Here is a 26,635-nt window from a genome sequence, read left to right as displayed (position 1 = left end):
TCGCAACCAATAATTCGATATTATCCGTCAAGTGAATTAGATTTTAACTGGTTTTTTCTCTGTATAATTCTTGATATAATCTTGTTCTGTCAATACACCAGAGGCTCCTATCGATGCCAAGTCTTTATAAGCAAAAACGCTTTGTTTTCATGGCTTGGACTGTGATGCCAAGAGCGAGTGACCCTCCGAACATCCAGCCTTCTTTTTATGATGAAGCTTGACAAAGCCACCATCGATGCTCATTTTTAGTAGGTTATCCATGAGACCCCACCCCGCGATAAAGCAATTCGAGACTAAAAATAGAAACTGTGGTGGGACTAAGAAGAAGATGACAACCAAAGCAAACAGGCAATGAGTGTTGATAGTTCGACAGACTCTCCTGACCTTTAATTTCATGAGAAGCAAGTCCAAGTGTCGAGCAAATTGCTGTTTCTGATGGCCATGATCTCCACCGGTAGAAGATTTGATTGCACAGTCTTCTCGCGGTGCAAAATTTCCCTCGGAATAAATCATGTTCCTGAATCCAAGAACAGTGGAAGATTGCTTCTTTCTGTTTGCTGCATCACATGTAATGTTTCCTCTTGATCACGATGAGCCGCGGCCATCGGGTGTAGTCTTCGATCGGTATCCGTCCTTGGGATTGAAAACGTTATTTCCTCAAACGATTTTCACATAACATCAAAACTTTAAGAAATAATTGCATAAAAATGACCATGAAAAATCACATAACATCGGTGTCCGTCCTTGGCATTGTCAGCATCAAACTCGAGGAAGCTTACCCAAAGATCGACACTCGGACATTTTGCATGCAGAATTATCACTACACACACACACACAGAGAGAGAGAGAGAGAGAGGATGACGACCGGTAGACAAAAGATGCTTCCAACTTGGTAATCTACTCGAGACTGGCATTTTCTATTACCGAGGTTAGAACAACTTGAATTAGAGATATATATGTACACACACAAGGTAAAAATGTATATTTTTTGACTTGATGCATCCAATCTACTGTGCCATACAGCAAACGCTGTATGTATTCTTCTCATCCGTGGACCGTGCAAGGTAGAGGAGAGTAGACTGGTAGGTGAAGCCTATGAGAGAGTGGAAACCTACATCACTTTCTCCACTTGGGATAGAAAGTGGTTGGAGTGGTTCTACCCGTAGGAGCTCCAAATTGTTTCTCCTCTAGGTTTTTATTGGTTGTCGAATGATAGAGTGCATATGGTATGCTTAAGATGCAAGGCCAACAATATGTATGGGCTTGTGGTCCGGAGAAAACTACACGATCATAAACAATGCCGCTTCTGATGCAAGGGAATGGAGGCATAGGTGATAGCTTATGCACAGTGATCGTTCACCGGCCTGCGCTGAGATAAACAACGAAGAGGGTTCAGTTTCCTAACGTAAAGCCAAAGAAACTGTGTAAAATGTCCTTTCCCGACACCTGCGCACGTTGTGGAACAAAACACCTATGGATGATGGGAAACCTCACGGTTAACTTGGCCGTCGCGACGAGCACGATTTGCAGCAGGAAAGTGCCAGATGCTCGCTTTGTGAAGACCGGTGCAGAGCCGTGCGATGCATCCTTCGACTCGGATGGCACCGGGAATGTTTCACGTCTCATCCAAAGCAGAGACTCGTTCCTGCCGGACAATTTCAGGCTCTCACACCTTCATGTCCCTGTCGCCAAAATGGAAGGCATTTGTTTCTCTTTTCTTGCACGGGGGAGACATCCTCGACAAGAGACGTTCTTAAGATTCCAGCAGCCTAACCGCCCTTAATCTCTTTCGCTCTCTAAAAGAAATCCAAGTTCGACAGTATAAATCAACCACCGCTGTGATCTATTGTTTGGTCAGACACGTTTATCGCAGAGAGAATCCAGAGTTCCCACAGAAATTGACTCACATGATCTCCACGGAGCTCACTTTCCATTTTCGTTTTTTTTCCCATCCACTGTAAACCTCAAAAGTATATGACTAGAGAGGGAGGGAGTGAGCCTCCAAATATTCCTTTATAATTGCCACAAGTCACAGAGAAAAGAGGTTTACTGTTCAAATCCCATCCCATTCATTATATGTAGGCTTTGACTCTTCTCGGCATGGTGATCTATATAACATGGAACCTCAGCCCTCTTCTCCGTGTAGCTTCCCCGAGGCTCCCTACAGAAAGAAGCTTGGTCAGGAGGCAACAATGTCTGAGAAAAGAGCATCATCATCATCATCATACGACAGAATCGAGCTGGGAATGGAGCTAAGGCGAGGGCCATGGACTCTAGAGGAGGACACCCTCCTCATCCACTACATTGCTTGCCATGGCGAAGGTCGCTGGAATCTCTTAGCTAGATGCTCAGGTAGCTGATGTGACTCCGATAAAGGCTACTCTTTGTTCCAATTCCTTTCTTGATGTTTGCGATTTGCTCCTAATCCGTAGCCTCCAAATCTTTTCTGCTAATTCATAGGCTTGAGGAGAACCGGTAAGAGTTGTCGGCTGAGGTGGTTGAATTACCTGAAGCCGGACATAAAGCGAGGCAATATCTCCCCCGAAGAACAGCTCCTCATCATTGAGCTCCATGCCAAGTGGGGAAACAGGTTTTATATCCACATATGTATACATACATATACATATAAATAATATGTATATCACTGGTGATTTTGCATGATTTCATGAGATCGTATCATACTGCATTAACGTTTCATCACGCCAATCTCTCTTTTACTTGATGCATCACTCTGTCTAGGGTTTTGATGGCCACGATCCATGATATGTGTGCGTAGGTGGTCTAGGATTGCACAGCGTCTACCAGGGAGAACAGACAATGAGATAAAGAACTACTGGAGGACTCGAGTGCAGAAGCAGGCGAGGCAGCTCAAGATCGACGCCGACAGCACGACGTTCCGAGATGCCGTGCGCTGCTACTTGATGCCGAGGTTGCTCGAGAGGACGGGCTCCTCCCAAGCCGCGCCATCATCTCTGGATGCCGTTAGCATCTCGGCAGCAACGACAGCAGCGGCCGACCAAGCCCAGCAAGCTTCTCTCCATGACATCTCCGATGCCAGCATGCGATACTACGAGCCACCGGGAGCGGAGATTCGCAGCCCGAGCAGCTCGCCGTGCTCCACAGTGCTCCCTCGACTCCCAGCCACCATGGCCGAGACGGATGTCGTCACCTTCGACCCATTCTCTAGTGGCTACTCCATGAACGACGCCTATGACCTCGACACCTGGGACATAGCTTTGATGTCAGGATCATTGCCTAGCTATGCAGCCTCCGATTACACGGTATGTAACAATAATTGCGGCAGAAACACCGGAGATAGCTTGTGGAGCATGGATGAGTTACATGATATGCTTAAAAAGCTTACCTGAGTGAGCAGAATCCAAAGTTTTGTTTCAGTGGATACCCCTTGAAGAAAAGAATACAACAAGCTTAAAGGTGTATGGTGTAAGAAGTCCGTTAATTCCCGTGCTGGAACGGGAGACCTCGAGTCCTTTTGTTTTCCATGTGACTGATCTCTTGGGTAAAGCTTATCAGCTCTTTTGCAATGGAAGAGAAGAATAAGGCTTCCTCGAGTCCTTTTGAGATTGTTTTTGGCCGTTTTAGATTGGTCTGCTACATGTCGGAGGTAAAGATAACGAGTCCCACTCGAGTGAGTTCCACTGTCGACCGTAGCAAGGGATCAAGGAATAATAATACTTTTAAGCAACCGCATTGAAAGTTTATTTCTCATTCAAAAAATTAATTGATTATTCCTATATACTCATAACTTTATTAATATTATTATCGACCATCAGTGCCTTTTATTTTTTTATAACCCAAAAATGCCCTTGATAGAATAAACCCACAGGGGGCGGATCGACAAGAGAACAGCTCTCTCTCTCTCTCTCTCTCTCTCTCTCTCACAAGTACTTCACTCCCCAAAGGTCAGATTCCATAGTGGCTTTACAACGATTCTTTGCAGAAAAAAGGAGAGAGAGAGAGAGAGGGTTATATGTGTGCCTCCCAATCCAATCAAGCTTTGGGATGTCAGAGAGAGAGAGCGAGAGAGCGAGAGAGAGAGAGAGAGAGACCCGTGACGGGACTCAAGTCCCAGGATGGGCCACATCATTCAGGGATGTGTATTCACTCACTGCCAACCCGGAATAAACTCCACTGTAGCAGCATTAGTTTCACCTCCATTGGTGGAGCAAACCCCTGCTGCAACCAACAGAGGGATTTGGCTACAGTGTCAGTGAGTGTATCGTATCCCCTACGTTTCCATCACGATGTTTTCCCTACGTTTCTTCCGCTGGTGTCAGACAGTCTCTCTCTCATTCGGTAAAGCTCTCGAGCGGGCTAACACGTCATCACCACATTGTATTGTGCTCCGATACGTCCCTTTCGATCAGCATATGCTGCTCGAATGAGGAGGTAAGTAAATCCAACACCACCATTTGCACACGGCAAATCAAATCAAATCAAAAAAAGAAAGATCTACAAAGAATTGAAGTCATTGCAGGGCTGGGTTGGGTCTGACCTGAGTCCAGCATTCTTTTTTGCTTAATGGACTGGCCCGCCCAAGTCTCTTCTTTGTGTACGAAGACGACCATAAGATCATACAACCCTCCTCACTATTTATGATCGACTGCAGGAATTAATTACTCGTCCAACCTATTTACTCTTGTACGTACGCCATCCTAACTCCATATGCTCTTTATTGGTTTTGCCTTGGCCTAATCTAGTTAACTTTCACGTGCACCGTCTGCGTTCCAAGAACTTGTCAGCTGTCCATTTGACTACATTTTATCTTGTTGATTTGGGCAGGCTTGGCAGAATAGAATGGCTTTGTCTTCCCGGATGAAGCTTTTTCTTTGTTACCAAATTAAAGCTCCGGTTTGGTGGTATGCACCTCAAAACTCCCCACCTTTTTGGGCTGATATGGTCTGCTCTCACTCACTAAAGGTCTGTGTCTGACTCCTGGGTGTGGCTGCTCCGGCATCAATTGTCATCATAACAGCCTTTCTGCACGCAAGGGTGAGACGGACGCCAACTTCCAACTCTTCGTCCTCTACCGCTTGTCTTCTCTTGCACACCCTGAGACAGCAGCAGAGTCACGGTTTCTGTGGCCGCCTCCTCCTCTCAACTGATGGTGAGTGCCCGAAAGCTGAGCCTCATCTCCACTCGGTTTCGATACCGCAGCATCGGTGGCTCTGTTTTGATGCCTCGTAGCAATCCGCTCTAAAAGAAATAAGGCATCTGGCCTTCCTGTACGTACATAAAATAAAAGCCGACAACTTTCCTTCTGCGAGCAATTCCAAGATGTTGCTGGCACTGTGATGGACCAAACACTCGCTGTTCATCACATACTGACTTCCAACTCGGGACCTGTGACTGCCATTGAGGATCCTCTTGTTCTGCGATGCCGCGCGCTCAAGAGGAGGCTTGACCACGTAGTACTGCTCGTAAACAGTAGCCCCATTCCACGCCAAATCTACTCAGTTCGTCATCGGCGGTGGTCAAACTGGAAGACATGAAAAAGTTGGAGGTCGTAATGCCCGCTGGGATTACGGACCGGAAACAGAGCTCGGTCATCTGACATTATCTTTGTTCTGCTCTGCCTCCTACCTCAGTGGAAGGTACGCAGCATTTAAGCTCATGCAAACAGGTTACATGCATGGCATCGATGCAGCAACTGAGACTTGTGTCAGCTAAAACCAGCCTACTTAAGCGAAAGATCCGTCGATTTGGATACTGTGCTTCCCTAACAGGGAGAGGTTGACTTATATATATATACATATATACGCAACAGGTGTCCCTTCTCGTTTATGTAATAGGCTCTTAAAGACCATCATCCGAATCTAGCTCTGTACTTTGACGAATTAGCAAGTATGTTAAAAGTACACCTCTCGTATATCCTCCCTTCGACCGACCTTTGCTATTGTAGTCGTCCTCTGTCTTTATTAGACGACCACTGGCCCTTAAAGAGTCGTTCTAAGTTCCCCAAGCACGACGAAACGTCTCCGTTCGTTGTTGGCGACGCCGTCTGCCGGCTACGGGCCTGCATGTTTAATCAGCCACCACATGTACACCTCGTTGCCGTTAACTGCCGTTAACTTCCCCCTTATAATTCCCTCCTTCCTCTTCTGTCTCTCTTTACTCCCCTACTCTTGTTTGCTACTCTCTCTCTCTCTCTCTCTCGTCTTCTCTTTTCGCCTCTTCTTTATGAAAGTTGAGTGGGGCAATGGAGAGCTCGGGATGGGCGGGAGTGAGCCCAAGGATCTCCTTCTCCCACGACCTCACCCAGGCCGACATCTCCGGCGGCGACGATCACCGCCTCGATCTTTCACTTCCACTGGATGTATCCGCGTCCTCCGACTTCGACTTCGTCCTCGGCGCAGACATCTTCTCCCACGACTCCTCCCTCGCCGACGACCTCTTCTCCGACGGCAAACTCCTCGCCTTACCCATCAAGAATCCCCCATCCTCCTCCTCCGCCGCCTCCCCGTCGTCGCTGCCGTCAGCATCAGCAGCCGATCCACCTGCAGCGCCGAAGCCGGCGAGCGCACGCAGGAGGAAGCGCGGCAGCCTTCGGGAGATCATGGCGAGCTGTAGCGAGGGCGGCGTCGGCATCGGAAGGCCCTCCCCCCGCAGGAGCAGCAGCCTCAACTGCGGAGACAGCAGGAGAAGCCTTTGTCCGTTCCCTTTGCTGCGGAGCAAGTCCTCGGGCTCGATGCCGATGAACCCATCGAGCAGTAAGCACTGCGACAATTCCAGCATCAACACGATTGCCAGTTTTAGCAGCCCGTTCACGGAGTTGTTCAGGAAAGGCTCAAAGGAACCGAAGACCAGAGTCTACTATTACTCGGGGAGCTCGCGACGGTCACACGGGAATGCGGTGAGAATCAGTCCGATCATAAACGTGCCGACGCCGAGCAGTATGAGCATATTTAGCTTTCTACTTTGCAAGCATGGGGACAAGAACATGGCCAAGAGCTCAGCTGTTACCTGTTACCCGTAGTGGCGTGTGTTGGTTTGAAATTATTAGGAGGGAGGGGGCGGGACAACGGGGGGGTTGTTTGCTTGTGATCATAGGAGCTGCTTTTGAGAAAGAGGGGGAGGGGGGCTTCTTCCTTACCCTTCTTTTCCATGCCCTTCATCTTTATCACTTTGGAGTGCTTGTGGGACAGCAAGGGGTGCTTAGGCCATGGGGGACAGCAAGAACACCACCCCCTCCCCTCTCCATGACTGGTGGGTTGCTTGGAATGTTTATGGACCATTTCATCTCTCTCTCTCTCTCTCTCTCTCTTCCCATTCCATTCCTTGGTCCTATGATTTTTCTTCGGGTTTGATAGTAATTTCGTGGAGGAGTGGTATGCTTTTATATGAACAACTTGAAGCTTGTGAAGCCTTTTGACTTTGGCTGCTACCTGCATCTATATATGTTATTGTATGTAATGCCTTCCGCAATGCTACGTTGTGTCCTATGTAACCACAGTTGGGGGAAAGATAAGAAGTCACATTCTTCTTGTCTTTATGACTTGACTCTGATGGCGCACCCACCGGTGAGGGATGCTTGGGAAAGTAATTATTTCGAAAAGAAGTCTTTGGATGTATTGTATGCAGTATGGTTTTTGGTAGATCTCTCAATCATTATGTCTGATGGCATGCAGTAAAAAGGCCACCGTGATGAACGTGATCTCTACAGAACCCAACCACCACATGTTTTGGTGCGTGCAATATGCTGTAGCATTATGTGTGGTTAAAAGCTGAAATAAGAAATCTAAATGAGTTCCTCAACGACCACAAGTAAACTACTCACCATCATCACCACCAAGTGTTTCCCAAGTAATAGCTTATCTAAAGTCAGAATAGTTTCACTTCCTCATGAAAAAAGGACAGAGACAACAAGCCTTGTTTTTAGTAGTTGTAAGGAATACTGTGATCACATCAGTTGACAAATCAAATTGAACTAATTGCAAACATATTTAGCATCACACTGCAACCTACACCATATGCCCAGTGAAAGACTGTAATTAATCTACTAATTTGTTGTAAAGCACACAGTTTTATCACCTAATATAGCTTCAGACTCCATGCCACAAGAACAAAGGGAACAACGGCTATTGACTAGAAGAGAAGTTTAATTATTACATGGAGTTATACAAAAGGATGGAAATCAATATATTCACCATTGTTCTTATAATAATGGTGCAATGGTTGGAACGAGTGATTGGGCAAAGTAATATGAATGTTCACTCAAACTACATAGAGCAGCATAGTTACAAAAAGAAAAGAAATTCTGAGCTTGTATGAGTGTTTACTCGAACTACATAAGTAAAATGAGGAGCACTAAAACAATACAATGATGTGCACATGCATGGACTATGAAATATTTCAGCTGTCCACAGGCAAGTTGTTGGACTAGAAATATTTCAATACTCATTCAAGTTTGAGTTACAGCTAAATGCAGATTTATGATGTGTTGTTGTCTTTGGGAGCAAAATGTTTGAAACAAGTGCAAAAGATAAGATGTACCAGCACTCGATAGTTCAATTATGGCATCATTTCTGATTGGATTTTTGCATCTTTGCATGAATATGCACCTAAGAAATTATTGAACTTGTAACACTGCAGCTGGACAGAAGGAGCAGCATCTAAAGGCAAACACCAAGGGACCTGCACGAGGAATGGTTGCTGATCTCAAATCATTTTAGCATTTCCTGCCCATCGAGTTGTGTATTTATTCAGAGGGCAAGCACCTCTGTGGAACAAATGCTTGAATGAGACCTTTTAAGTGCCAATGTATCTTCCCTGTACTGCTAATCCCAGAATCATACATCGAATTCCCACCCCCATTGATTGAAAGGTCACAGTCATCCACATCCACCAAATGTTGACCGACCTTCGTTAAAGATTGAACGTGCACAGAACCATAACGTATTCCAACTACTTCTCTAAAAATTCTCAGTTGGCACAGCACAAGAAGCCGACTTCTTCTTGGATATGGAGAGGGGTAGATGACATCGAAAGGCAGAGAAGATAAATGATGTATTCTTGTGGTTACTCTCCATAGATTTCCTTCCGTGAAATGCTTCATCAAATTTAACTTAGACAAAAAAATTACCTCCACTTATTTTACTCAAAATGACACAACTTTCAGGGTAAGAAGATCACAACTTTATCAAGTAATAATAATAATAACAAATCTCACTAATTAGCAAAAGCTCTTCTAAGATATAATGGAATTCGATGGTCAAAAACAATATTGACAAACCACGTTAATAAAGAAGCAATCTTAAAGAAGATTAAACCCAAACATATCTTACTTGTATTCAAGCTTCATTTCACGGATTAAAAAATAGGATACCAAACTAACCATGATGCAGGAATGCAGGAATAATCAGCATCCAAAATCCATGAACGCTCCCCTTCGTCAGCGTACTCACCGACTTGTGTAGCAACAACTGCAACGACAAGCTCGTAAAAGCAATTCATTCAGTTCAAATTTGAAAGGGTAATTCAAAAAATTGGGTAAAGAAAAATATTATTTTGTGTATTACCTCATTCATCGATCCTGTATGTTTCTGGAGTTACCTCCGACAACCACAATCCAGGAAAAAGCAACTGCAGAAAGGATTAACCAAAGGAGAAAATTACATTGAAAGCACAGATTAGTGAAAGATAACAGCAAAGAGTTCGATAATGTAGCCATTTATAGGAAATTAAACCAAAACAATTGAAAAAAAGAAAATTTCCTCTTTTCGAAATATCTTACATCGAGCTGTCGCTGCACGATTCGAAGTCTCTTCTTTGGCCTCCGGGGAAGCTTTCTCCCCTTAATCGCCCAAATGTCCTGTTCAATCTCGTCCCGAGATAGTGATACCGAGAATTTCTGGCGTTCCCCATTCTCCGATCCGCTGGCTTTCCTCTTCATCATCTCCGCCGCGGGGCAGCTCTTCTCTGCCTCGAAAAGCGACGAGGACCCGGAAGCCAAGACAGGGTAGAGGTACTCCCCGTTCTCAGACGGAGCATTACACGCCGCCCTCCGGGTCCTCAGATTCCACGGCTTGGCGATTACCGCAGTCTCCGCCTCCGCAGCAGCAGGCAAAGAAAAGCACCTCTCGGCCTCCGCTTCCTCCCGTCGTCCCACTTCCCCCTCCTTCGAGTCCCTGAACCTCGCGGACTGCTTCTGCAGGAGAAAGGATTTATCCGGAGGGGACAGCGGCCGCCTCCTGCTCGCCCGGCTGTTCTGATCGACAGCGGGAACCACCGATCCGGCGTTGTCGGGATCGCCGCCGAAGGGGAGGTTGGAGCAACGGAGGGTGCGATGGGAGCCCCAGCTGCTGGTAGGGAAAGTGAAATTGTGCAGTCTCGACCGGGAGAGGCCCGACGGCGGCGGCTGCGGGGGAGGGGACGAGGCAGCGGGGCCGTCTTCGTCTTCTCCGTAGGCGATCACCATGGCTCTCCGAGTCGTGGAGGTGGCAGAAGAGGAGGTTTCCAAGAAAGCGTTCCGTGTAATTTGGGAACCGGGATCATATGATGATGAAGGCGACGACGAAGTTGACTTGATCAGATGCAATCATGTCCACGTGATCAAATCGGTCTTGGCTTTTCCATTTTAAATTATTTGGAATACAAACAACGTTTGAAATAACGGCCTTTTGTACTATTCCTCCCTACGGAAGGACGCTTCCTCGTTCGACAAACACGACTATGCCACCTATTACGGCTTACCTGCCGACCTGTGATTGGATTGAGCGATGCCCTTCTACGTGAGGCCCACATGATGTGCCCCTGCCTCTGATCACAAAGCAGGTACGTTTCGGGGTACCAACCGTAGCCGTTATCCATCCCAACCACTTTTGTAATTATTTTGTAACGAATTTTCGAAAAATAGAAATTTTTAGATAATACCCAAAGTTCAAAAAAAGTTTATAGCATATTTTTTTTATTAATTATTTTATCCCGTCGACCATCACCCTTCGTCGAACTTTGCCTATGCCTCCATCACATTGGTTACCCCCTTGTGTCATACTGATCATCCTCCTTTGTCGAACCCATCTAACAACGAATACATAACAATCATTGTTAGACTCACAATGGAAGTGTAATATATGCGGTAGGCTATAGACAATGGTGAGTCACCCCATCTCCTTCCTTGTCCATATCCGATAATAAGAAAAGAGTATGTGGAGTTATGAGGAGACTACATGACCCTTCTACAATCACTGATGAAACTGTGACGATGTATCCGCAAAAGAGAATAAATAAAGTTATTGATAACGATGGTTATTTATTATACAAGGGCTATAGTCGATACAAACGATACATATAGGACGAAAGTGATGATGGATACGATGAAGATAGTGAATCGAGAAATTTTTTTAAAAAAATATTAGGAGTAAAATAATTTTTTTTTCTGTGAAAAACTTTTTGAACTTAAAGATGTTGTGTGAGAAAATTTTAGACTTACAAGTTTTGTTCGAAAATTTACAGTATTTTGTATTCGACAACTAATATACAGCAAACAATCAATGACCGGATAATTTGATACTGATAAAGCACGACGTGATGTGAAATCGTCCACACGTCATATCCTTTATCAAATGTGTTCCATCATAATATCTATTGATAGAGCACAAAGGCCCCTCTCATACAGAGATAAGTGGCGCCCAGCCCAAAGGCAAGAGCCATAATCAAACCCACAAATACATCACTGAAACTAACCCACAGGATTATATAATCAAATTTAAGGAACGATTATTTTATTTTTATTTTTAGGGAACAATCAGTCCTCAGTGCTTCCAGATGTAACTCTATTAAAAGCTATTTTGCCCATGAGCCCAAGTACTTACAACTATAAAAGTTATAATATATATATATATATATATAAGCAATACTGTCCTTACACATTTGTAGCACACCCGGGTCGCTTACCCTCTTTTGGGCTGGAGGTGGCGTCGAAGATCACACGGGTGCCACTCTTTAACCTGACCAATAGATGCGACGATTAAAAGTGGGGTAAATGACAACGCTGTTGGATATATATACACATATAGGGAGACGACTTTGATGCTTCCTGTTATTGTAGACGGGGGAAAGTCGTCCGAAAGTTCATTGAGATTTGTGCGATCACATGATGGACGTCCCACGTTGTTTCTCGAATTGCCTTGCGTGTGGTGGCTGCACACTCTCTTCCCTTTTATGCGTGACGCGAATAAAAAAATATATATAATCTTATATGCGCAAATAATTATTATATACTTATTGATTTCCTTTTATAGGCCGGCCTTAAGTGGCAGTCGGCAGTCCCACTCCGGCATCCCTTCCCTTCCTCTCCTCACCCCCTACGCCAAAGCAAACGTTAGAAATACCTCCGGCCGCCACCCGCTTTATTTCGTAGCACCGCCGCCAGGGTCGCCGCCCCATGGTCATCTCGGCGGAGACGACACCACGGCGACCGGATACCGCAGTGGCCTCGTCGGCGGCGGTGACGGAAGCTACGCCCCCTCGAGGGGAGGCGCAGGGTAGCCTCCTCCACCACTTTTCCTTCCCCATCTTGAACACGTGGGGGAACCACAGCGCGCTACGTTGCATGAGCGTGAACGGCAAGGAGGAGATCGTCGCTGGTGGCGGACGGAGATCGACGGCGTCCCCCGTGGAAACGCCAGAATCGCGGATCCGTGCCTCTGAGACTGGCCCCGGCGACGACCCTAGGATAGAGGAGGTCAGGGAGAAGCTTATGGCTCACCTTCGTGAGGCGGCGGACCGGATGAACCTGGTGGTCCAGCTTCTGCCGAAAGGTGGGGCCGACGAGGCGGAGCCGGCGCCAAAGGCGAGGTTGGATCCCCAGGCCGAGGCGGTGCCGGCGGCGCTTCCCTGGAATCTGAGGACGAGGCGAGGAGCCGCGAGGGCTCCGATGGAAATCCAGCGGCACCTAAGCTTGCGCCCGCAAGCGGTGTGGCGCAGGTCGGAGGACGCCGAGCGGCGGGAGCGGCCCAAGTTTTCGATCTCGCTCACCAGAGAAGAGATCGAGGAGGACATATACGCGATGACGGGGTGCAGAGCTCCCCGGCGGCCAAGAAAGCGGGCGAAGGTCATCCAAAACCAGCTCGACGTGAGTGCCTTCGCCCCCACCTTAACTTCCATCTTCTTCCATCATCATTTTTGTGCCCCCAAAACCCAATTTTTTTGCTGCTTTTCCCATTAAAAGAAGGAATTTTTTTCCCCTAAAAAAAGGACTGAAATCTTATGTTGGTTTTCTTCTTCTTCTCTCAGTCGTTGTTCCCCGGGTCGTGGCTGTCGGAGATCACCGCCGATTCCTACAGGGTTCCTGATTAGAGGTACGTGTACCTCCGGTGACTTGATACCTACTTCTCCGCCAAACTCCCTTCACCTCTCTCTCTCTCTCTCTCTCTCTCGGGTTGCTGGCTTCAAAATCCGCGGCCGCCGCCGTTGATTCTAATTCGATCAAAAGAAAATTCTGCTTTTTCATTAATGTTGCTTCTCTTAGAACGAAAATTACTTCTTCCTTGTAAAATTATCGAGTTAAATTCGATCAACTTCTCTCGGTCAAAATCGAATATATGTCTACTGTAGCTCTCTTGCTCATCTACATGAGGATTGGAAGCGGTGGTCGTCGTCGTCGTCCCCGTGACATTGCCTGGACGTCCATTTCTCGAGTTCCAGCGTGGCGACGTAATGGCACTGGCTCAACGCTCTGCATTACAGTAAGGCTGTGGTCGTGCTTACTGCATTCTGCCAAGAATTAGGAATTAGCCATATGCTCATAAAAATATGAAGGACATGGGTCAACACCAACACACACATCATGCTGTTCGAGGCTGGTGATGGATTAATTATCGCACCTTGTGTTGATTAATGTTCATGCGCTCATCACAATTTCGTCGATCCTTTTTGACTCACCGAATCATGATAGCATCACCACATCTGGTGAGGGAAAAAAGAAGCGTGTTTTATCATGAGTTTTTGCGAGTTGACTCGCTGACTCGGTCAAACCCCACGCGACTCGTCTCGTCTCGTCGCAGAAGATACGGAGATCGGATGCACTGCAACGTTCTCCCCTGAAGTCAACATATGGACTTACGCATGCACGGAGTCAGTCGGGTGGCTTCTCCGAGTCAGGACCGAGTCCACGGCCATGGCGCTTGGGCCCTTATTAATAGAAGACGTCTTCAACGAGCTCGACCTGGCCGCCATATGGCCCTCGGCATCGTAAACCCGCGCGTCACTGTCATCTCCGCCGTATCCCGCGACGGAGTGAGAGAAGACGGCGGGTCTCGATGCGATCCTGGTCACGGACGAGGAGGGGAAGAGACACCCATCCAACTAGTATAAAGGAGACGGCGGCGCCGAGCGAGAGAAGTAGATCCAGCGTTCGGCGCCAGTCCCGGCGGGGCCCGAGCCAGGGAGGAGACGAGGCGGCGGCGTAAAAGCACACCGGGCGCGGCCGGGACACTGCCCAGAGCCTGCGAGTTGGCGAACTCGCGGCAGCAGCAGTCGCACTCGTACTTCATGCCGTCTCCTCCGCCACCGCCGGGGGAAGTGGTGGCCGTGGAAGAGAAGTAACGGGATCGCAGCCTCGCTTCCTCTCCTCGGGACATGTTGACGCCCGACAGCTTCAGCGTGGGGTTGCTACCGTTGTCAGACAGGCAGTGCTCGGTGCGTGACCATCTCGTGTTCTCTCCTCCTCTACCTGCAAAGCGATGTAAAGTATACAGACTCTTATGTCAAGAAGCAGCAGCCAATGAGGAGGAAAACAAACGGAAGAACAGGAAACAGAGGGATTAGGTTTGGTTTCCATGGCTTCAGCTCATGTCTCCCTGTACCTATATATGTATATGGTTCAGCTCGAGTTGTGCGAAGAAGAGCTCAAAAGAGTATAAGAAAATGGACATCGATCGGATGTGTTGATTTAGTTCATCTCAGATAGACTCGTATTATGGCGTTGTACTGCTGTGTGATTGAAGGGTGCAATCGTGTGGGGACTAAACATCCGCAGCCTTAGAAACTTGAAAGAGAGATCGTAGTAAATACAAAAGCCGATGGCCACAAAGGGAGACTTGCTGTTCGTTCCATGACGTACGTGCTTCCACAGCTGTTGCTGTTTCGTACCGCCATTGTCATTATTGGCGTATGCTGCAAACATGCATAGCTACCATTCTTGTCGTGCTGTTTCTCTGCAACAGTGCTTCACATTGATTCTGTCATCAGATCTACGAACTCAAATTTTCTTGTCGAGTCCATCAATTTTGTCGTCGCCCATATGGATGTTCGATGACAAAGTCAGTAGTACCGCTTTTGGTCATCCGAGTTGGGCTAATGGGATCATTATCGTGCTATCAGAATTGGATGGAGAGTAGTGCTATCAAAGAAGTGTAATGCTGACAAAGAGAATCTAAGAATCCAATGTTTCTGTAAGTCGTCTCCGTCTGAATAGTTTATGGCGTGGATTATTTGTTTCACTGCCAATCCGGTCTTATTCTGTGGCACCTACCAAACTGTTCTTGCCAAAATGTGTTTGACCAATTTAGCTGAAATTTCATGGAAGGTTTCTTGATGACTGTGAGGCCCATGTTTGGTGTAATAAAACTAGAATTTAAAATTTGTTAGATTACAAAATAATGTAAATATATTAGTTTTGAGAATTTCTTTTGGCCAATTGTAGTTCCCAAAAACCTTCCCTTCCTAATGTAAAGACATTCCACATAAATTTAGACCAGAATTTGGGTGGTCATTTGTAGCTACGCGAGTCTTTTGCATCAATTTAGTCCCACCCCGCCTGCTTTTGCTTTCTCTCTTCGCCCTTTCACCACTCCAACATTCGGAGGTCCCCGAAGCGACTGAAGGGGCCCGTGTTTTGGACCTCAGAGGAAATCACTGAGGCACCAGAGTTGCGAATCTGTGTGCCAAAAATTGGCATCGAGGACGACTCCGAGGTCACGATGATAAAAGAGAAGCTTCCATCCTACCTTCGGAAGGCGATGGGCCAGATAAACCAGATTGTCCAACTTCGATCAAAAGGTGAGGTCGACGAGGTGTAGTTAATACGAGAGGTAAGGTCAGCGTTTCCTTGGAATATGAGGAAGACGCCATTGAAGATCTTACAGCATCTAGGGCTGCACACGCCGGTGTAGAAGGCGGTGCACATAAATATAATAAACTTGATATTATTAACCTTCAAATATAAACACTGAACGATAATATTTTCCTTAGATATGAAAGAAAAGTAATGATATCATAAAATTTTATATATTATTTTTTAAAAAAAATATTTAAGGTTATAAATAGATTTTTTAAATTTACATCTGCTCGAGTCCTACATTTGTCGTGGCATACAATGACACCTCTTCTCGATTGTTGAGCAACACCATCCAACTTAGGTGTTGATGCTTGTATTGCACGATGTGTCATTAGTGCGCATAACAGTATATGTTGCAAGTAGCGATGTCACCGATAAACCCTTTTGCCACGGGTTGGTTATAGCAACGCTCGAAATGTCATGACTAGCACCATACTATCTTATTAGGATTGTTGCCTCCTTTACTGTCACCCTCAAGAGAGCTGGCAAATGCAACGTTATACCATAATATATGCAGCCATTGCATGTAGCGGTGTTGGTCGCATAGCCCTTGCTTGCGATAGGATTGAAGACCAATGTAGGTTATAATGTTTGACAGTGTCACCATCGATAGCAAGCTATTATCGATCATGATAGGGCAACAACTTTTTATCCATAGTTTTGTTAGCTTAGGCAAGTAAATCTTCATCTTTTGAAAGAAAATGACTAGGACGAATAAGATAAACAAAATATATTGGATCATCCTTCGCATGCGAAGGAAGGACGATAATACAAAACAAATCTAATACTTTTATGATATATGGTATTTGATTTTAAAATATACTTTAACACCAAGCATAAGCATAAGTATAAAAACTATAATCACTATTATGTAGAACATATTTAATTTTAAATTTTAAAGTCAAATGATAATTTATAATTTATCAAATCTAGGAGGTGTATCCTTTTAAGTTATTTAGAATACTTTCTTACTTTTCGATATCATTCATAGTAGCTTTCTTTTGATTTGTAAACACACCATCATTCAATTCTAAATGTAAGGAGAACTAGAATTATCTTTTTTCTTTGTACTTATAATTCATATGGCTAAACGATACAATGACGACTAAGGAGAGATAAAAGTATATATGTAATATTTTATATGACTGTGCGTCGAGTCGATTGCATTCTGCCATGAATCGGAGATGCAGCCCAACGACACGAAACAAACACACGTCATGTTGTACGTCACCGAGCCCGTGATGGATAACCATGACGTGCGTTGTCATTCCACGTACACGAACCGATCGAGACGGTAGCGCGCCCCAAACCCAACTCCGGCCCAGCCGAACCCGAACCCGAACCCGAACCGAAGCTCCTCTCAACCAAAAACCAAAAAGCGTGACTCGATCCTAATCGAACATAGCCCCCGAAGCTGGACGCAACCAATCAATCCGTAAGACAAATACGAAATGTTGTTTATGTCCAAAGCATCCATCCATCCATCCATCCATCCATCGATACAGAACAAAAACATCCCGTACGTCTCCGTAGCACGTAATGCGCCCACGATCACAGAAAACGCCCGAATTGCTCAACACCAGCCACGAACTACCTTACGACACTGCTCGCGAGCTCGTATGCTTACGATAGTGGGACACCGCTCGCATCAACGGCTACCTGCAGCTGCCTCGCTGTTTCAAATTTCAGAGCTAAAGTACAAATCCACCGACCTCGGCAGCATCGCTTTCCAGCTCTATACCCCACTCGCTCCGCCCGCGCCTCCCTCCATTAAGACCCCGGCCGAGGAAGGAGGATGCGCAGCCATGGTGAGAAAGAGGAGCCCCATCGTCAGGAAGGCGTTGGACCTCATCGCCCTCAGCTTCAGTACCCGCGTGGCCAAGGTCAGGCGGCCCATCGCCCGGAAGCTGCTGCTCCTCAAGCGGACCAAAAGGTTCAACCTCCTCCGGCACTACAACTACGCCTTCATCGCGGAGTACGAGTTCTCGCCCTCCAACTCCCCGCTCTTCCGCCGCCCTTGTGCCCCGCCGAAGAAGAGGAGCCGCTTTCTGTCGCTGCTTTGCGGCGGCGATGGCGCGGAGTCTGTCGCGGAGGGTGGCGTGTTCCAGGATGAGCTCGAGATGCTGTCGCCCGGCGGAGCTTTTCGGGACGAGCTTCTGTACGATGACGATGGAATCGGAAGAGAACTCTCTCGTGAGTTCTCGGAGTACGGTGATGAAGAGGACGGGACCGTGGATCAGAGAGCAGAGAGGTTTATAGAGAAGTTCTACGAGGAAATCAGGAATCAAAGGCGGGAGTCTGATGCAGCACGCGAACATGCTATTTGAGTTACGCTGTGCATCTCGCTTGTGATGCGTTGCTTTGTCATATTTGTGCCCCTTCTCTGCAGGTGACCTTTTAGCATCTCAGACCGTGGAGAGATTCCATTTGTTCTGTGTTTTCGTTTCTGGAGGTAAAAATCTTCTCTTTCTGTATCTTCGTTTCGATGAATGAGTTCCTCTACTTGTAAAACTTTATGTGGAACTCAATTAGACAGCAGCATCGGGGGATATTAAGTACCATTGAGTGTGCTAATGTTGATGTCTACTGCTGTCTGCCTCGTATTCGGCTGCAGAATTTGGCACGATCTTGGTTTCTGAGAAGCCGGCGGTTCAGCCGACCGGCAACCCATTAATAGCACACGTAAACATCGATCTCCCCTGGAAATCCTACAAAACAGAAACTCCATGCACTACGTCAATCTTTAAAGATACATAAATCGAACTCAGAGCTATCAGATTTCACATCACCTCATCAAGCACTATAGTTTGGTGTCGTCGACTTGCTTTCCCACCGTGTTGCAACAGAGTCTGGCGAATGTGGCGGCGACTTCTTCCTCAGCAAGCAGTCTTCGTCATTTACTGTAGCATCAGCTTCCACACCCTTCGCGCCGTTGCGTCCCTCATCCTCTATCCCTTTCAGTACCTCGAGAACCTCTTTGATGGGAGGCCTCATCTCCTTCTCCGCTTGCAAGCACCTGAACGCTACTCCAGCCACCCGCTCGATCATCGTCCTTATGTTGCAGTCCGACCGAAACCAGAGCTTTGGATCGACCAGCTGATCCAGTTCTTGCTTTTGGATCTTGTCGATGGCCATGTTGGCCAAATTGATGTCACGGCTCTGCCTACTGACGTCCACAGCAGGCTTGGAAGATATGAGCTCTACCAGCATCACCCCGAAGCTGTACACATCACTTTTGTCGGTGAGCTGGTAGCACTGGTGGTAGTCGGGGTCGACGTAGCCGGGCGTGCCCTGTGGTGCGGTGGATACGTGGGTGGCGTTGACCGGGAAAAGCCTGGATAACCCGAAGTCCCCAACCTTGACATGGAAGCTCCTGTCGAGCAAGATGTTGGTGGTCTTGACGTCTCGGTGGATGATTTGGGGCGTGATGGCGTGGAGGTAGCTGAGTGCGTCGGCTGTCTCGATGGCGATGCTCATCCGGAGGGGCCACGTGAGGGCCCCCTCGCATGCACGGCAGCCATGGAGGTGGTCTGCGACGGTGCCGTTGGGCACGTACTCGTACACGAGGAGGAGCTCGCGACTGCTGCGGGAGGTGCAGCCGTACAGGGTGACGAGGTTCTGGTGGCGGATGGAAGAGAGGATGTAGACCTCGTTGATGAACTGCTCGACGAGCCTGTAGTTGTCCTTGTAGAATCGCTTGATGGCCACCGTTCGACCATCACGGAGCTTTCCTGCAGGATAGAACCATCAATTGAGCAACGAGGCCAACCTCTTCCTTCCTTGGCAGTACCGACGATGACAAACCTTTGTAGACAGTGCCAAATCCGCCATCACCGAGCACATTTGAGGTGCTGAAGCCATCCGTGGCACCCTCCAGTTCTTCGTACATGAAGATTTGGGTATGGTATTGTTCGCTGCCGAATTCTAGATCACTCTCAGAAGTTGGATGGGAAGAGACGTTTCGCGATAGCAGAAATGATGTTTGCTGTTTTCTCCTCCAGCTGCAATGGTAATAAAAGAAGCAGCAGAAGCTTGCCATGACCAAGCAGCCTACGCCTACACAAATTCCTGTTCGCAACAACAGTAACAGCTGCTGCTGTTAATTCCTCCAATATATATATATGTATATATATAATACAGAAAACTTGAAATGCTTACCTATTACAAGCTTGTTCATATTTTTGTGTCGTTTTCCTGCATCATAAAAACCATCACAGACTTGTAAACTAATAAATGAAGAATAATAAAAAAAGAACTATTCCTGGCTCCAAAGTTTGCCATGTTTCATACAGATTGATAACAGTCTCCTACGATTAGGAGAGTGTAGCAGAAACGTCACAAAAAGGGCAGAGAAATGTCCTCTGAATCATTCATATATATATTTTCAGGAAAAAAGGGAAGAGATTATAGAATAAAAGTAAATAAATAGAAAGGAAGAGATGAATGTTGTAATCATGAATTCCTTTTCTAAAGCATACATCGAGAGGGACTTGGTTATGAGTGAAAGCCAGTAAATCAAAGAAGGAAGAATTGACAACAATTGAATCGGAAACAAAGAGATCGAAGCGGAACTTACCGCAACTGCTGGGTTCATCCCATCCTCGTGGGCAGTGACAGACGAAGTCCCCTGTTTCGTGATGAGACCCGCACTTCCCGTCGCTCTCTCTGCATTCCTCACAGCCTTCAGGGTTCGACCACCATTCCACCAGAAATCCGTTCTTGAGGAGATCCTCGTAGTTGGTGCGTCCACTCTCTTCCTCTGCACCATACGGGAAAACCGGTGCATTGACCACCTCACACTCGCTCGACCAATTCGGCGGCTTTGAGAAGTCATAGCTTTCACCGAGTTCAGCGAAAGTATCATTAGCGCACCGTATCCTTTCGTGATCCTCGGGTGGGATTTCCGAGCAGTTACGAAACAAGAAGAGCACTTTGTTGGCGGTGCTGATCGTGAAGTGATGGTCGACGTGATCATGGAGTCCTAACTGGGAATCGTCGTGGGGGATCGGGCAGTCGCCGCGGGCGAATTGGGTGTTGGCAACCAACAATGACTTGTTACGGTGGAAGATCTGTTTGATAAAGTACGACCCACCTCCCAAGGAGTTCGCCAGAATGGGGAGACCACCTGTGCACTCGACTTCAAAAGCGGGATCGCCACAGAATGCATCACCCCCACTGAGCCAGAAGGGATCGCTAATGTCTACAGCATCTCCGCAGCGGCTGCTGACCTCGCACCCTCCCGTCTCTGACGCGTCCGCTGCGGCTGGTTTTATCCGCCGCGAGAAGCTGATCAAGAGCACGAGGATGGAGAGGATAAGAGTGAAGCTCGGCAATGATTTGGCACGCATTTTGTAGCGATGACACGGAGAAGGGATGAGGCAGAACGAGAAGAGGAAACAGAGATTTAAAGGAAGATCACGATGGTGATGGCTGGGTTCATCCTTGACCACCAAGTCTTCGGAGATGAGTTCGCCAGGGAAAGTTCCAAGTAAAGTAGTAGGTAATGAAGCTCTAAAACTGACATGAATTCAATTGCATTGCCGATTACTACGATCGTAAACATTACTTTATGGATCTTCTATTCCTTGTCGAGCTGCTTTGTGTGGTGGATCCAATTATGATTCTTGTTGGAACACTGCAATGCAATGAGGTGTGAAACCTCAGTCGTCCTTTTTGAGAAAACGGTCCAATGCCAACCGTGTTTTGTGGCATGCGTTGACATGACCGACTGTTTAACGATTGCAGGAACAGCATCGAGGTGATGCGATGGGCGCCAACTCCGCCGCGTATGACTCGACGACCTACCCGCCTCCCTTAACGACAATAACGGCTTATGGGAATCCTATCGACGAAGTCTTTGACACGGTACAAGTCTTGATGGGCGAGGAAGACGTGCGAGACGGAGTCGTTGCAGCGCGTAAACCCCAAACGATGCCGTGTGAATTGAACCCGTGGATTTCAATTAAATTGGTTGGTCGTGTAACATGAATCAGACCTGTCTCGATCCGATTCCATGAAGATTGAGCTCAGGATGTAGAAAGGGGGCTTCTAGGTCCAATTATTCGCACATTTATTTAATAATCCGATCCGATTTTGACCATTTTTTTTCCTCATTATCAAGGGGTATTTTAAAAATATAATAATAATAATAATAATAATAATAATAATAATAATAATAATAATAATAATAATAATAATAATAATAATAATTGGCACTTATTTCCTTGTGCAAATCCGAGATTATTTTCTTTTTCTTGAAAGTAAAATCCAATATAGACTGCATCTATTTTAATTCCGCCACAAGGCCCGAGTCGTCCACCGGCAAGACTTGGGGTCAGCTGTAGCTGCGCCATTTTGATCCCTACTTCCGCAGTCGCCTCCTTCTCTCTCCCGCTACCGTTTGCTTCTCTCTTCTCCGTGTCATCGCCACAAAATGCGTGCCAAATCATTGCCGAGCTTCACTCTTATCCTCTCCATCCTCGTGCTCTTGATCAGCTTCTCGCGGCGGATAAAACCAGCCGCTGCGGACGGGTCAGAGACGGGAGGGTGCGAGGTCAGCAGCCGCTGCGGAGATGCTGTAGACATTAGCGATCCCTTCTGGCTCAGTGGGGGTGATGCATTCTGTGGCGATCCCGCTTTTGAAGTCGAGTGCACAGGTGGTCTCCCCATTCTGGCGAACTCCTTGGGAGGAGGGTCGTACTTTATCAAACAGATCTTCCACCGTAACAAGTCATTGTTGGTTGCCAACACCCAATTCGCCCGCGGCGACTGCCCGATCCCCCACGACGATTCCCAGTTAGGACTCCATGATCACGTCGACCATCACTTCACGATCAGCACCGCCAACAAAGTGCTCTTCTTGTTTCGTAACTGCTCGGAAATCCCACCCGAGGATCACGAAAGGATACGGTGCGCTAATGATACTTTGGCTGAACTCGGTGAAAGCTATGACTACTCAAAGCCGCCGAATTGGTCGAGCGAGTGTGAGGTGGTCAATGCACCGGTTTTCCCGTATGGTGCAGAGGAAGAGAGTGGACGCACCAACTACGAGGATCTCCTCAAGAACGGATTTCTGGTGGAATGGTGGTCGAACCCTGAAGGCTGTGAGGAATGCAGAGAGAGCGACGGGAAGTGCGGGTCTCATCACGAAACAGGGGACTTCGTCTGTCACTGCCCACGAGGATGGGATGAACCCAGCAGTTGCGGTAAGTTCCGCTTCGATCTCTTTGTTTCCGATTCAATTGTTGTCATCTCTCCCACTTGTCCCTCTCTATTGTTTTAATTAGCTTTAAGAACAAGCATCACTTGATCTTTGAGACAGACTCAAGACGTTCTTTCCTCCTTAATCTCTTCTTTTGTCTTCAAATATATCAATGATTCAGAGGTTACTCCTCTGCCGTTTCTTGTGGGGGTTTTAGACTAGAATTTAACAATCCGTGGAGAATGTGAGCGATTGTATTTTCTTTATTCATTATTTTACCTTCTTACTAGTGTATTTCATGCTTTCTTTCTTTCTTTTTGTGTTTATTATGCATCATGCTTGGCTTCGGGTGCAGTATCTAATAGACCAGTTGCTCTTTATTCTCCCCTTAGATAGGGGAAGGGATTTTTGTTTAAGGTGATGGTGACTGACAGAAGGAGTCAGAAATGATCCTTTCAGATTAAATTGGCAAGCAAATTTCTTCTTCTCCGTGGAAAATGATTCGATGTGACTTGGAGATTATTATAGTCAGTCAACAAAGACTTCGGCTCGAGACAACCATCTCATAAGCCTTTGTATGGTATTGCTTTGCAAGTAGTGTATTATTATTTTACAAAGAAAATAATTTTCTCAGATAAGAAAACATTGCAGTTTCTTTTTCTTTGTCCACATGACGTTCTCCTTGTTTACCAACCAAGTCTTCTTGGGGAGTACAAAGTTAGGGGTGTAAGTAGAATTGGTCCTTATGAATGACCTCATTTTACTTGAAAGCAGGCCTCATCTCGTAGTTAGTATGGTTCTCTTTCTTCAACTACAAGTTTTAGTAGATGCTTAATCACCAGGAGAAACACACAAAGTCACATTCTCAATTACCCCATTCTTTTTATTCACCTCGGGAATCTCATCCTTATTTAAGTTCATGAATCCTTTTAACCATATTTTCTTCATGTGAATAACTGTATGGATTCACACACAATGTCTGATAAACCTGTCAAACTGTTTATGTTATTGCGCTAATACCTGTCCTGTGGTGGTTATTTTTGCTGCAGGAAAATTCCATAATTTCCATAAGAAGTGGATTGCGATAGGTAAGAATCATATTTCGGAAACCCAGTTTGTCTCATGTATTATTAGATCTTCTGCCGAGCGATTAAGTAGAAGGCTTCTATCTCCATTAAAGTTTTACAAAGCGATCATCATTACAAAGAAAGCCAAACAAGTTATCTTTACCACCATCGCTTATTAAAGCGAAGTTCCTTTCCAAACTCCTGTTTGTGAATTATCATCCATCTCTCTTTGTTTGGTCTATTCCTCGGTTTCCTCTAGCCTTACTAGATTTTGTCGGTGATTTAGATTTGGTTTCTTTGGGGCTAACGACAATTTGACCTTTCCTCTGTGCCATGTCAGGTCCAGTGGTAGGATTGGTGAGCTTCCTGTTGGTGTGTGCTGCATTGTTCTTCTATGCGCAAAAAAGATTTGATATCTCTGACATATTTCTGAATAAATCAGATAACACACGAAACATAGAAGCCTTTTTAGATAATTATGGATCCTTGGCCCCCAAAAGATACAAGTATTCTGATCTTAAAAGCATGACAAAATCTTTTCATGAGAAACTAGGGGCTGGTGGATACGGAAGTGTGTTTAAAGGTACACTTCGAGATGGTCGTTTGGTGGCTGTGAAGATGTTGATGAGCGAGTCCAAAGAGAATGGTGCAGAATTCATGAATGAAGTCGCAAGCATCGGTAGGACGTCGCATGTTAACATTGTTAGTCTGCTTGGCTTTTGTTTAGATGGTCACAGAAGAGCTCTGATTTATGAATTCATGGCCAATGGATCTCTGGAGAAGTACATCTTTTCGGATAAGCCAAAGGCAACTCTTCCTTGGGGCAAATTATTTCAAGTAGCAGTTGGCGTCGCGCGGGGGCTCGAGTACTTGCATCGTGGATGCAACTCTCGCATAGTACATTTTGACATCAAGCCTCACAACATTCTACTGGATGAGGATTTTTCCCCCAAGATATCTGACTTTGGCTTAGCTAGATTGTGCTCTCAGAAGGAATCCATAGTCTCGGTGGCAGATGCAAGAGGAACCGCAGGGTACATTGCACCAGAAGTGTTCTGTAGGAGTGTAGGAGTGGCTTCAACCAAATCCGATGTCTACAGTTACGGAATGATGATCCTGGAAATGGTTGGAGGAAGAAAGAATGTAAAAGCACACGCAGATAGGACCAGTGAGGTGTACTTTCCTCACTGGGTTTACGAGCATGTCGATCGAGGTGGAGATCTTCGAGCTTATGACGTGACAGCTGAAACAGGGGAAATCGCAAGGAAGATGATATTAGTCGGATTGTGGTGCATACAGATGGTGCCAGCGAATCGTCCTTCGATGAGCAGGGTTGTAGAAATGTTGGAAGGAAGAATCAGCGACATAGAAAAGCCACCAAAACCATATCTTTCTTCTCCACCTGGATCGGTCGTCAACACTTCATCCTAGTCTAAACCAGAAGAGGAAATTGGTTTCCTTTGTCTTGTGATGTTCTTGTGTACATCCGATCTCCTAGAGGTTTAAACTTGTGAGGTTTCTGATGAATTAGATCAGCATTTTAGTTGAAGCATCTTTTACGCATCAATCTTTAATTTGAAGTAATTGGACTCGAACAGAACGAGTTAGATGCAGATCGACTCTATTTGCTGTTACAATACTAATCCCATGATATGAATCTTACAAGTTAAGAAGATCATTACAAGTCAAAGTATGGTTTATGGCAGAAGTTATAGAAGAATGATATGAAATGAAGAAATTGGTCGATCAACCTTTCAATGGCATCAGTCTTCGTCCAACCTTTCAATGATCACAACTTCATAATTTCCTCACACACACACACAGGAGAGAGAGAGAGAGAGAGAGAGAGAGAGAGAGAGAGAGAGAGAGAGAGAGAGAGAGTTCAGCCTGGTGACCCAAACACACTCGAGGACTCCTCTCTGAAAGAGGTTGGTTTCTCAAGGATGATGAGTGAGAGTGAAGCTTTTAAAAGCAAGCTTGCAAAGTAGGCCAGCAATGTTAAAAAGAGGGGACTGCTTAAGATGGAAGGCAAGTCAATATTCCCCTCGACTTATATAAAAGATTAATGTTTCCCCCCATCGTGAAGAGGTCAAATGGCCAAAGATTATATTTAGATTGGCTTGCACAGTTGTCCACTTCCACAAGGAAGTGAGAGAAGCCACCTTCCCCACCTTGACTTCCAGCTTATATTACTACTGAGAGAGCAACTGAAGCGTGGTGGACGGTCTCAGTCACCATTAATTTGGAACAACTCTTCTGGTCTCTCACTCCATTATATACTATATT

At 46.2% G+C, this 26,635-nt stretch overlaps 8 protein-coding genes across 8 annotated transcripts; 6 read left to right on the top strand and 2 right to left on the bottom strand.

The window, feature by feature from the left end:
* Window positions 1-2,139: 2,139 nt before the first annotated feature.
* Window positions 2,140-3,499, top strand: LOC103976816 (transcription factor MYB78). The gene is made up of 3 exons (XM_009392141.3): window positions 2,140-2,352; window positions 2,461-2,590; window positions 2,777-3,499. Exons 1-3 carry the CDS (start codon window positions 2,193-2,195, stop codon window positions 3,366-3,368), a joined length of 882 nt encoding a protein of 293 aa, XP_009390416.3. The 5' UTR covers window positions 2,140-2,192; the 3' UTR covers window positions 3,369-3,499.
* A 2,336-nt stretch (window positions 3,500-5,835) lies between these two features.
* On the top strand, window positions 5,836-7,639 carry LOC103976817 (uncharacterized). Its single transcript, XM_009392143.3, has one exon. It carries the CDS (start codon window positions 6,221-6,223, stop codon window positions 6,995-6,997), a length of 777 nt encoding a protein of 258 aa, XP_009390418.2. The 5' UTR covers window positions 5,836-6,220; the 3' UTR covers window positions 6,998-7,639.
* A 1,526-nt stretch (window positions 7,640-9,165) lies between these two features.
* Window positions 9,166-10,528, bottom strand: LOC103976663 (uncharacterized). The gene is made up of 3 exons (XM_009391950.3): window positions 9,755-10,528; window positions 9,540-9,603; window positions 9,166-9,443 (listed from the first exon to the last, which is right to left on the bottom strand). Exons 1-2 carry the CDS (start codon window positions 10,436-10,438, stop codon window positions 9,541-9,543), a joined length of 747 nt encoding a protein of 248 aa, XP_009390225.2. The 5' UTR covers window positions 10,439-10,528; the 3' UTR covers window positions 9,166-9,443; window position 9,540.
* A 1,758-nt stretch (window positions 10,529-12,286) lies between these two features.
* Window positions 12,287-15,077, top strand: LOC103976664 (uncharacterized). The gene is made up of 3 exons (XM_065139383.1): window positions 12,287-13,096; window positions 13,258-13,322; window positions 13,579-15,077. Exons 1-2 carry the CDS (start codon window positions 12,407-12,409, stop codon window positions 13,318-13,320), a joined length of 753 nt encoding a protein of 250 aa, XP_064995455.1. The 5' UTR covers window positions 12,287-12,406; the 3' UTR covers window positions 13,321-13,322; window positions 13,579-15,077.
* A 2,506-nt stretch (window positions 15,078-17,583) lies between these two features.
* Window positions 17,584-21,437, bottom strand: LOC103976666 (LEAF RUST 10 DISEASE-RESISTANCE LOCUS RECEPTOR-LIKE PROTEIN KINASE-like 1.2). The gene is made up of 5 exons (XM_009391954.3): window positions 20,658-21,437; window positions 20,240-20,275; window positions 19,886-20,149; window positions 18,871-19,812; window positions 17,584-18,789 (listed from the first exon to the last, which is right to left on the bottom strand). The coding sequence occupies exons 1-4, from the start codon at window positions 21,427-21,429 to the stop codon at window positions 18,875-18,877; spliced, it is 2,010 nt and encodes a 669-aa protein (XP_009390229.3). The 5' UTR covers window positions 21,430-21,437; the 3' UTR covers window positions 17,584-18,789; window positions 18,871-18,874.
* On the top strand, window positions 17,763-18,764 carry LOC135631494 (uncharacterized). The gene has a single exon (XM_065139216.1). It carries the CDS (start codon window positions 17,887-17,889, stop codon window positions 18,406-18,408), a length of 522 nt encoding a protein of 173 aa, XP_064995288.1. The 5' UTR covers window positions 17,763-17,886; the 3' UTR covers window positions 18,409-18,764.
* Window positions 21,438-22,514: 1,077 nt separating the features above from the next.
* Window positions 22,515-23,504, top strand: LOC135631641 (LEAF RUST 10 DISEASE-RESISTANCE LOCUS RECEPTOR-LIKE PROTEIN KINASE-like 1.2). The gene is made up of 2 exons (XM_065139379.1): window positions 22,515-23,286; window positions 23,464-23,504. The coding sequence occupies exons 1-2, from the start codon at window positions 22,515-22,517 to the stop codon at window positions 23,502-23,504; spliced, it is 813 nt and encodes a 270-aa protein (XP_064995451.1).
* Window positions 23,505-24,251: 747 nt separating this feature from the next.
* On the top strand, window positions 24,252-25,881 carry LOC135631026 (LEAF RUST 10 DISEASE-RESISTANCE LOCUS RECEPTOR-LIKE PROTEIN KINASE-like 2.4). The gene is made up of 2 exons (XM_065138395.1): window positions 24,252-24,370; window positions 24,690-25,881. The coding sequence occupies exon 2, from the start codon at window positions 24,875-24,877 to the stop codon at window positions 25,778-25,780; it is 906 nt and encodes a 301-aa protein (XP_064994467.1). The 5' UTR covers window positions 24,252-24,370; window positions 24,690-24,874; the 3' UTR covers window positions 25,781-25,881.
* The last annotated feature ends 754 nt before the right edge of the window (window positions 25,882-26,635 follow it).

The sequence above is a fragment of the Musa acuminata genome, chromosome BXJ3-2 (genome assembly GCF_036884655.1).
Source record: "Musa acuminata AAA Group cultivar baxijiao chromosome BXJ3-2, Cavendish_Baxijiao_AAA, whole genome shotgun sequence".
Lineage (NCBI taxonomy): Eukaryota > Viridiplantae > Streptophyta > Magnoliopsida > Zingiberales > Musaceae > Musa > Musa acuminata.
The sequence above is the reverse complement of the archived record's forward strand: the minus strand, read 5'-3'. Positions and strand labels throughout refer to the sequence as shown.